Here is an 11,558-nt window from a genome sequence, read left to right on the forward strand (position 1 = left end):
TTAGCAATTTAGAATGTTAAAAGACATAAAAAATTTGTTTACCTTAGTTAACAATAATTAAAAATTTAAACTATTTTAAATTAATATTAAAGTTTGATTAACTCTTTAATTTTGTCTCTGTCACATAAATTGAAACAAAAAATGATACATATTGGGCCCGTGCTAGCACGGGCTCCGATGTCTAGTATATATATATAAAAGAGAATCTTAGACCTGCCTACGTAGCATCACCACAAACCAGGATTCTTTTTTTAATTTATAAATTTACAAAACTAGCTTTCCCCTTTCATGAAAAGTTGCGACTTTTATGAAAAGTTGTGATTTTAATGAAAAGTTGTGATTTTTATGAAGAGTTGCAACTTATATGAACAGTTGCAACTTTTATGAAAAGTTGTAACTTCTATGAAGAGTTGCGACTTTTATGAAAGGTTATGACTTTTTGAAGGGTTGTAACTTTTCCAGAGAGTTATGACCTTTCGATAAGGCACAATAAACATTTGTTTACACTACTCTTTGTTGTCTAGCTATAAATAGAGGGATTTTCACTCATTTTAAAACAACGAAAATTCTAAACTTCTTCTTCTTGACCTACACAATTAAATATTCATGTACAATTTTTTCCTTTCTGTTTCATCCTATTGTTACAGATCCTGGTATGTTTTTTTACAGTCATTAATTTATGCTTATGTTATTAATTGTTATTATTTAGCACATGTTTTAAACTTTGTTGTTTATGTTTCTACAAAATTATTGTTATAAGTATTTGTTAGTACAGATTAAACAACACACATTAATTGAGTATTCATGCAAGCTTTCTCTACTGATAATGAAATTGTTGAAGGTACAGTAAAAAAAAATCTTAAAGATCTATACTATTATTTGTCATTATCACATAACTCAAGAACATATGATGAATGAATTATTCAGGAAATAATAAATCATTGGTTCTTTAATCAATATTAAAAGGATATATATATATATATATATATATACAAAGGCATTTCGTAAGAACAAGAACACATTTAAGTTGCATAGATTTTACAATTGTGATATATGTTTCAGGAAAAAAATAAAAAAATTATTAACATATTAAAAAAAAAATAACTTACATTATTAATGTTTGTTATATGTAGTCTTGTATGTAAGATAATATAGTGTTTTAGTTTTAATGACTCATATGTTTTAAGTATTATTTTATAAATTCAGTGATATTAAATTCTTGCACGAAGCGCGGGTAATTTTACTAGTACTTAAAAATAACAATAAAAAAATAACGAGGTTTTGAAACGGTAGCTTGCTTTGGTGATTGAGTATATTGAACGAAGATCCGAGTCATATTGGAGAATAAGTGAGAACACTATCGATCCTTCTGTTGGGGGTAGAGTTTAAAGTTAACTACTTGGAGAAAGAATATGGCTTTTTATATTTTAAAAATTAACAATTTCGTTAAAATTAAAAATTTATATCGGTAATTTAATCGTACAATTAAAAAATTGTAGCAACCAACATTTCCCCTTTTTTTCATTTCAAATCAGTTTGAAAAAATGGCTGAATTTAATGTCAAATATATATGCAGTGTAAAATAAGTTTGTACAAAACTATACCCCAAATTCCTAGCAATTTCTAGGCAATTAATTATTTGACTTTTATGAACTGAAGTAGCAAATTGCAATAACAATGGACAACATAATAAAATTGGCTGAAAATACGAAGGTAAACGTGAAGTTTTTTTTTCTTTCAAATAACAAGTGCATATTAAATTAACCAAGAAGAAAATGTTACAAATTGCTATTTTATAAGCAATTTATAGTTGATAACTCGATAATTTTTTTGTTTATGCTAGCAAAAATTGTTCATACGGCATAAATGTAGATCGTTATCAATCTTATACCAGATATAATTTAATGTAAATAATATTCTATACGCTAATTTTTCAACCCTATTGCGTTGGCTTTGTATTTTACATTTTAAATATATGTTAAAAAAACTCCTTAATTGTCGATCTCAAACTCTATATTATATACCATAAAATACATATATAAAAATGTCATAAAAGTCGATATTGTAGGACCAAGTGAGGTGATATACAAGGAATATTCCATGATATACTCAATTCATCATCTTTTTGTTCCCCTCTTAAATGTAGTACTTAACTTATTAACGTGTCTAGTCAATGGTACTCTAACCTTATCAATCTGTTTTTTTCGATTACGATGTGAATTTATTTGCCACGTTCTTGAATTTGACTAGTAAATAGTACGTATAAAAAAAAGACAAAAGAGAGAAAAGAAATTCATACAGACGACTAATTAATATAAAATGTGTATCTTTCATACGTTTTATTGCGATGATTGTGTTTTATTGATTTAATGTAAATATCGAGATAGACATTTTCTAGATCTTCAAAAAAAAAATTATCCATGCATGTATTCTTTCTTTCCTCAACTCTTTATGTACATATTTTTTTTTGTGGGTTAACGCTTTCGTTAGATACTTAACCTTATCATGTTATAGGTCGTGTTTGTGTTTGATAGGTGGAATAAAATAGATAAATATATCTCATTGATTGAGATACTTTTTGAAATTATTTATTTGATAAAATAAGTTAATCCTAGAACTAGATGTAATGCCACACACAAGATAAAATAATTTCATATAATATCTCAAAATAATTATTCTTTATCCTGCTAATCAAACAAGTCATTAGGGTGGGTAAGTAAGGATGTACTATAGTAAAGTACCATTTACTGATAATATGGTCATGGAATTTGCTCAAACATCACATCATTTTTATTTGTTTTTCAACGAAAGTCGAAGTTGATTAATCACCAGACCTATTGAATCTGTATATTAATCTATCTGTCCAAATTTATATGATATTTTTTGTTCTTCAAGAATCAAATATTTTAAATCTGATCGAAATTTGCGCATAGAATTTCAATTTTTTAAAATATATATATATCTACGTAAAAAAGTACTATAAGTCACAATAATTGACAATTCAAAATATTTTAAAAGATATATGAGAAATTTACCATCAAAGATATAATTATTTGAATCTCGGAATTCAAAAAGTGTCATATAAATTGAGACGGAGAAAATTCAAAAAGTGTCATATAAATTGAAACGGAGAAAGTAGTTAGTTTGTATATGATAGTGTATATGTTATTTTGAGTTTATCTATTGTTACTCCACATTAATATAGTTCTAAGAATAATCTAAACATATCAGGTAAAGGGACTAAAGCATAGATTTAAATTAATTGAAGATTAAATTTATTGATTCATAAATTGCAAGGATGGAAATCAGAATTTATCAATAATTAGTAACCAAAAAGTACGAATATCCTATTTTAATTAAAATCGTCTGAACTAAATGGGCCTAGTGTCAGATGAAATGAGTGGGCCATAGTTATTAGGCCCAAATTAATCAGTAGAGGTCCATCACAGCCCAAAAGTTACATGATAGGCCCATATGTACCATTTTCCCCAAAAGATTTGAAATTTCCCTGTATATAAACCCACACTCTCCCGCTGGATAATCAACGCAAATCACACTTCCAAGTTCCAACTGTTCGACGGAGCAAAATCACAGAGAGAATTCAAATGTATTTACAAATTTGATTATATCTTCATCTGTTAGGGTTCTGTAATTGTTTAAATTGAAGTTTTAATTTCTCGAAGATTTCAATTTTTATAGTATCTGCAAATGAAGTTGAAGATGAACAAAGCATCGGATCTCAGCTCTATCTCTGTTCTTCCTCCTCATGCAAGGTAAAATTCTATCTCAGTTTCACGACTTCATGTCTTTGCATTGTATAGCATGAAATTGCGTAGCTCTCTGTGTTTCTGCGTTTTGTTCGCATGCATTCCAATTTGAATGTTTTGTGTGCGATACACATAGCGAGTTGGAGTGAGATAGAGAGAATTTTACTGTAAATTTCAGCTTCTTCGTGAAAATTTAAGGAGGAACTAAGCGCGCATCTCTCTTTTTTTGCCTTTTCTTCGAATGTATATTGAAGATATTTTGATGTTTTGTGTTCTATACACACATACGCATTTGTATACATGCTACATGTATATTTATATGGATAAGAGAGAGAGCCGAGAGGTAGACTTTTTTCTGTAATATTGAGCTTTATTTTTGTGTGATGATGATATGAGAAGAACGCCAAGTGCGGAGCCCCTCTGTGTTTTCGCCTACCTCTCCGTGTTTGTGCGATTTTTCTCATACATTACAGGTATTTTAGATGTTTTCGTGTCCGATATACCCAAACTGTATATATACATATATATATGTCTGTGAATGCATGAAGAGAGATAGAGAGATTTTGAAATAACATTAATCCTATTTTGATGATATGAGAAGGAGGCCAAGTGTGGTACCAAGTGCAGCTGAGTCTTCCATTTTCGGGAAAAGCCAACCATCACAGGTTCGGTCACAGCAGCAATCGCAACAATCCTTCTCACAGGGATTTTCATCTCAGCAAGCAATCTACTCTCAGTTATCACAGAGCTCTCTGGATGATTTTGTCCCTAATGAGCAAGTAATTCCTCCATCTCGCTATCTCTTAGTTATTCAAAGAGAAGTTGTTGACGAGATGTCATTTTGGTATACTATACAAAGGAACTGATTCATTTGGTGTGGAATTGATAATGATAGACCTCTAAAAATCATTTTTGTTAGCAACTTCTGCAGAATGCTTTAGATTGTCTAAAATGTATTTTGATGCTTAGCAATACTTGAATATGTTATATTGTAGATAATTGTTGCCTAGGTTACTTTTGAGTGTAATTTTGAATTAGTATGCTTTATGATGCTTGAAATAGATGAATTAAGCTTCTGACAATGATTTACTTTGTTAAATGTTGTGTCAACACACAACACTCACTTTATATGACGTATTTGATTTAAGTGTTATATTAGCGAGGCTTGAAAAAATATTGAAATTTAAGTATATTTGAATAGCTTTGAAAGTTATGAAAGTTGCATAAAAGATGAATGATGCCAATATTTTGCAAGGTCCTTGAATGGAAAGAGTGTCAAACAAATTGGGATGGAGGGTGAAGTAGATATTATTTATCATCTTTACTGTACTGGACAGTGAATCAAAAATTCTGTTGCCGCATCTGGCAGAATGTTTCTTATTGGTATATGACAAAACAGGAGATTGTCACAATGCAGTTTGAAGTGGTTGTCGGCAGTTAGGTCGTAGATCTTCTTAGTGTTCATCTACAATTAGTTAACTGATGGACTCTTGACTTTTAAATTGATCATATGCCTTCTTGTTTTCAACTCTGCCCTGTGCCAGGGCACATAGTTCCATCAAACTTCCCACTTTATACATTGGAACTTTTCCTCATCGCAAACAATATGCTGTTATGGGAATTTTACATCTTAAAGCAAACAAATGTTGTAACTGTTAATAATTTTAATGCAGAGATTGGGTTCTCAAGAAAGAGAAAATTCAGCAAAAAGGATGAGCTGTTTGCCTCATATCAACTACACACGAGAAGAGACTCAAATGCAGTTATCAAAACCTTCGACCAATTATTTGCGCAAATGGTCAGTTCCTGAAAGCAAATGTAAGCCATAATCCACCACCAGAAGCTACATGCTCTCAACTTCTGTTTAAAAGTTAGGAAAATGTACTCCAGTTCAGCGCTAATTTGCAGCTGGAATCATCGGACTAAACATGTTTATCTAATTTTTCTGGGCAGACCAGATTGAAGAACTTGAACACAAAATTGGAATGGTAGAGACTTCATTAAGCAGGCAAGGAATGATCTTAGATTCTATTCAGAGTGATATTATGCAAGTTAACCGGGGAACAAAAGAGATATTGATGGAGAGTGAGTATTCACTACCCTTTTAATTTACGTGATGTGGCAAATAATTAGGAACTCCAAAGAGCCCATATCATTAGTTGACGAGTGTGGAGTTTTGTCTTGAGAAGACTGCTGGTCCGATTAAATCTTTTACTTGCAAATATTCTGGTGGGTGTAAAAAAAATGGCAACAAAATCTAAACACATTTGTTTTTCTTCTGAATTTTCTTTCAGTGGAAAGCTTACGACCGAAGTTAGTTTCTCATGATGAACTGTTGCAATTGATGGTAACTACAGCTTAGCTTCTCTGCCTACATCCAGGAATTAAGTGCCTGTTTGTTTTATCACATTTCCTAATCCATGTGGCATACAATATTAGAACAAGGAGAGGGAAGATCTGAAAGCTAGCCTGGAGGGGACCTTCAAATCCATGTTTGAAGAGCTTAGGGAGAACAAATATCAAGAGAACATCAGAGATCTCTTATCACTGCTTAGAGCTATGCCCAACAAACTTGAGATGTGCATTTTGCAACTTCAAACTGATTTGAGCAAGACCTTGGCTAAAGAGATTCAGGCATGTTGCATATTGAAACTGACTTTTTTAATTCATATTTAGGCTACCCTATGTGGTTGGATTAATGCTGCTTCATCTATATTCCTATTGCTTGCAGATATTTTCCCCCCGCCCAGATTGTCATGGACAAAAACATGAAACCGCTCCAGTTGATCCACCAAAAGTACGTTTTCAAGAACTTTTTTCTCCAAATTCCATATGATTTGTATGAGTATTGAGTGTAATGAAGAACGCAATCAGAAGTCTTAGTGCATTTGAACATTTGTAGGTCATCAAGGATTGTAGCCTTCCCCGTGAAGTGAAGTTTCTAAAGAAGTAAGTTCTCAAACTTCCTTCTCATCGCCATCACTGCAGCCTTAGTTTTGAAATTTTTAAGTAGCAATTAGTGATCAGTAGCTCTCCAGTATGCAAAGTTCATAGTCACTTGATGGATCTCTTATTATTTGCATCATTTGTGTGCAATATGCATAAGCGGTAGTCATTTCACAATGCCTCTTGAGATGCATGCATTGACATTTGAAAACACTTGCGGCTGGGATACACTCTCTGTCTTCAGGAACTACTTAGGTGACAAATAGATGTGAAGATTCACAGCATAGTGTCTTTTGATCCATATCATAACCAGAAAGTGAGTATCCCCATTTCTCACATTAGCTATATGAAGGAAGAAAGGGAAAACAAAGGAAAGCACTCCCCTTATTCCTCGAAAGCTAGCCTTCATGATAAACCAAATGAAATAAGAAAAAGTTAAGAAATTTGCTATAGCTTCAACAGAAATCTTGTAGATACTTGTTAACAGAGTTTTGCTGATTTTTGTAACATTGAGCGACTTAATTCTTCATTGCTGTGCAATTACAAATCACCAAACATTTCTTTTCACTTCTGGTTCAACTATGAATCTCAGAGATCAGAAAACAACTACGCCGCCGAAGATTGAAATGGGAAGCTGGACTACAGTAAAAATTAATCAAACTTGTATGAAGCAGAAAAATCCCATCAGAAGTCACACACAGAATGAAGCATTTCAAAAGGTAACTCTCTCATTGTCCTTAAGCAAACAAATGTTTGTTGAGTTATGAGCAACAGTTGCTTCCTTTGTATGAAATGGGAAGATGGACTACAGTAAAAAATAACCAAACTTGTATGAAGCAGAAAATTCCCATCAGAAGTCTCACACAGAATGAATCATTTCAACAGGTAACTCCCTCATTGTCCTTATGCAAACAAATGTTTGTTGAGTTACGAGAAACAGTTGCTTCCTTTGTATGAAATGCGAAACTTGGACTACAGTAAAAAAATAACCAAACTTGTATGATGCAGAAAATTCCCATCAGAAGTCACACACAGAATGGAGCATTTCAACAGGTAACTCCCTCATTGTCCTTAATTGTTGAGTTATGAGCAACAGTTGCTTCCTTTGTGGCATGAAACATCCAAAAAAGAAACAATGGAGTTTTAGATGTTGTATTTATGATATGTCATAGTCCACCATCTCTGAGGCCTTCAAGTTGAAGTAACAAAAACTACTTTGTTCAGCACACCACATTTTTTGATAACTTGAAACTGTGTCATCCTTATTCTCAGACTGAGAACTGGCTATCCATTTCAGGAAAGGGGACGTAGAATTAACATTGAATCTGATGAGGATATTGACGCGGGCTTTTCCTGCTTGCTTGAAGAAAATGGAACAGGTAATTTGCACTCCTCATCATTCATTTTTGAGAATTTCATGATAAGCAAAGTGATTCTACATCCTGTAATTGATCAATGTGCTTATTGACCCATGCATGTTGAACTTATCTAATGAATTCAAGATCTATTTAGATGTATATCAAATTATATCCTATATCTCAAGACTGACTACTGACAAGAATGACTTTTCCATACTTTTAGTCAAGCAGAACGCCTAAGATATATTATATGAAATCAAATACATTAGGTAACAAGTCAGAACATGTCTAAAATCCTGAAGAATCTGTTACACTCCATACTATGAAGTTTTTCTCAAACCAAAGAGAAACTGATAGCTCTCTCTTCCCTTTGCCTGTTGGGGTACAGTAGGGAATTGGAACCTGTTCTCAGGTTTAGTGTCCCCAGGGATCTTGTTTATTTTCTCTGGAATAGTCTCATTTCGAGTCTGTCTAAAATAAGAAATTTTGAGCATCATAACTGCAGCAACAAGTGTTCTTTTACACAGACTGAAACAATCAATCGTATATTTTTTTTGTCATTTGCTAAGATTTGCGTGCTTAAACTTGTCTTTCCCTTAAAAGACCCAGGGATTTATCCACTAGATGATGCAAAGGAAGAGAGTGCACGCATATTAAGGAAAGCAAGGAGGCGAAAGAGAAAGCATTTTAACACTATCATTATAGATTGAAGGTACACAGTGAATTTATAATCTGCTGAATCAAGGTCCTGTGATTTGATAAGCAGTAAAAAATGTATTATTGATTCTTCTGTCTTTCTTTAGCCGATATAGGACATGTTTGCTATTTGACTTTTCATTATTATTAGAAAATCCACGACTGACCATTACATAGCAAGCAAAATCTGTGTTGCTGCTGCTATACTCAGTCTTAGGTGATTGTATAACGAGATGTCAACAGACTCAGCACCATAAGAATATGTAATGCACTGGGATTATATAAGCAAAATGATTACGATGTTTTAAATTTTGAATTGCATAAAGTTGGCTGGTTAGATCATTGCATCTTCTGTATACAATATTTTATTAGCTAATGAGAGTAAATATTATGCTAGTAAACTTTTCAGCGTGTGATATTATATAATATGGAAAAGAGAATCCTTTTCAACTGTGCTAGAGAACTTAGAAACACCTAGTTGAGAATGAAAGCATTTCTACCAAGGGAAAAAAGGAAGGTCGGAGAGGTTTTACTTATTCCTGGACTTGGATGGTCAGTATTTTTTATTTGGTTACATTCTGTACTACTCTTTTGTCAAGATCCGGAAGCCTAAATAAGAGAACCATTCTCTCCTGGTAAATCTATTCACGTAATTTTCCTTGGAGCATAAATATCGTGTGGAATTTATTCTTGTTTGCTCATAAGAATCTATAGATCATCCGTCATGTTCCTTGCCTGTTGCTTTTGGTGTATGTTAGGTTCCTTATTGACTTAGTTAAAGTTCAGCCTCAAATATATTCAAAAAGAGAAACAAAAAAATGGCTTAGTCTAAGTAGCATAGGCATTACAAGCCACATCGAATTGCACTCGTGGTGTATTCTTATTAATGTAATTAAGAAGCATGCTCAATACAAATTCTCTACAAGAGTCGTGCGTGGGTTGCTTCTTCTTTTTGAATACCATCCAAAAGTCCAAACAAACTTTTGTTGGCTGTAATAGGAAGTTTCCCTTCCTGCAGTCACCTACTATGCCTCCATACATGACTGTAGTCACTTTTGTAAGTTGAACTAATTTTCAGGACCCACATTTTAATTAAGACAAATGAAACTTTTAAGCATCCTAATTGCTGTTCTTACTCCTTAATTGTTTCAATTTATGTGACATAACTTGAATTAACACGGATAATAAGAAAGAAATGTAGACTTTTAAAACGGGATATAAAAAGTAAAAACATCTCTCTCTGGCACCAACGGTGAGTACGGTTATGGTTAGGGCTTTAGCAGGTCTCATGATATTAACATTTGTAAGATTATGGGTAAACTGAAAAATGTAAAAGTTAATTGTTTTTAAATATAGAGTTGTGTCATCCTTCTTTACATTAGGAGTATATGGTTATTTATTCATTTAATTTGACTTTCTCAACTCTCATTTATCTAATTAGGCAAACAGCGGACTTTAAGTTTAGATTACTTCCCCTTTATTCTTATTCATGAAGGCTTAGGCTTTGAAAGTCTTTATGTTGACTGTTCAATCATCTTTATGTAGTCATGGTTCTTGCCAGCTTTTCATTTTTCCCAACCTAATTTGTTTTCTCTTGAATAATTGTTAGTTGAAATATTTGTTTAATCTAATTGCTATATCCGTCTTCTATTTCTGCTACACATAAAAACCAAAACAATGGTTTCCTTGTGGCCTGCAGAAAGGGAAAGTAGAAGGGATGACAATTTCTGATGATATCAGAACGCACTATGATATTGTATACCAAAATGCATGCTTACATATTTTTTACATTATTGTTACGTACAAACTTCTTTTAGGACCAGTAAAAACTTAAATAATTGAGGGAGAAATCAGAAAAGTAGAAGAAATGAGATATTTTGTTAGTAGTACTATAACTCAAGATGGACCTCCATGCGATCCAGTTTTTAGTAATAACATTGGGAGAAAAAGTAAGAAAAAAAAAAGGAGAAAAGAAGCACCTTTACAAAAGATAGGTTTAGGTCCATAAGGATTGATCCTTTAATTTCACTTTTTCTAAAGAATTGAAGTGCTTTTGATCTGTTCTACTGCATTATTCACTTGGGCATATACACAAATTTGCACATGCTTTGCTCCCCATGTGTAACTTTTTTTTTAGCTTGGTTGAAATGATAAGTTTGTCTAAATTAGTCACATTTTTAATCTTCATTTTTCTTAAGCTAAAAGCCTAACCTTTTTGACAATTACTCTGACTTTTACCCCTTTTTATTAGATCTGTAAAACTCATTTCTAGGACTAGAAAGTGTAAAAAAACAAAAAAAAAAGAGAGGAACTTTGTTGGCTTTGGGTTATATAATGGACATTATATGTGGGGTTGATGGTGGGAGGGTAACAGGGTTCCTGTGTTTGTCCTATTTTGTCTTCATGCTGAGTTACGGAATGTCTCATTTCAAGTACTCCGTACCGTTTCCTCCAAGCATATCATGAATTGAGTTATTTGATATGGCATAGTTAGAATTAATTTGAATTGTTTTTGTCAAAAAAAATTTACATTATATATACATATACAAGGTTAATATTTTGAATTTACTTGATGAAAATCGTAATTTCGCCATTATCTGTGTTATAGGAGGGAGAATATTTGTGAAATTAGTGGAGCCTCGGAGGTATGCACTAATCACAATTATATTTAAAAAAATAGAAAAAAGTATTCCAACCCTTTTCAAATATTAATAGTTTTGGACTTTTAATTAGTTAAATTTATCTCAAAATATTTGATATTTGAAATGTAAGAAATTATTTACTTACTTTT

General features: G+C 32.3%; 1 protein-coding gene across 1 annotated transcript; it reads left to right on the plus strand.

The window, feature by feature from the left end:
* The first annotated feature begins 3,571 nt into the window (after positions 1–3,571).
* LOC125877858 (putative recombination initiation defects 3) lies at positions 3,572–9,125 on the plus strand. The gene is made up of 13 exons (XM_049559137.1): positions 3,572–3,773; positions 4,369–4,546; positions 5,441–5,585; positions 5,721–5,852; positions 6,062–6,114; positions 6,207–6,401; positions 6,499–6,564; positions 6,670–6,716; positions 7,306–7,432; positions 7,554–7,598; positions 7,722–7,766; positions 8,011–8,092; positions 8,681–9,125. Exons 1-13 carry the CDS (start codon positions 3,709–3,711, stop codon positions 8,779–8,781), a joined length of 1,281 nt encoding a protein of 426 aa, XP_049415094.1. The 5' UTR covers positions 3,572–3,708; the 3' UTR covers positions 8,782–9,125.
* Positions 9,126–11,558: the final 2,433 nt, after the last annotated feature.

Source organism: Solanum stenotomum, chromosome 1 (genome assembly GCF_019186545.1).
Source record: "Solanum stenotomum isolate F172 chromosome 1, ASM1918654v1, whole genome shotgun sequence".
NCBI lineage: Eukaryota > Viridiplantae > Streptophyta > Magnoliopsida > Solanales > Solanaceae > Solanum > Solanum stenotomum.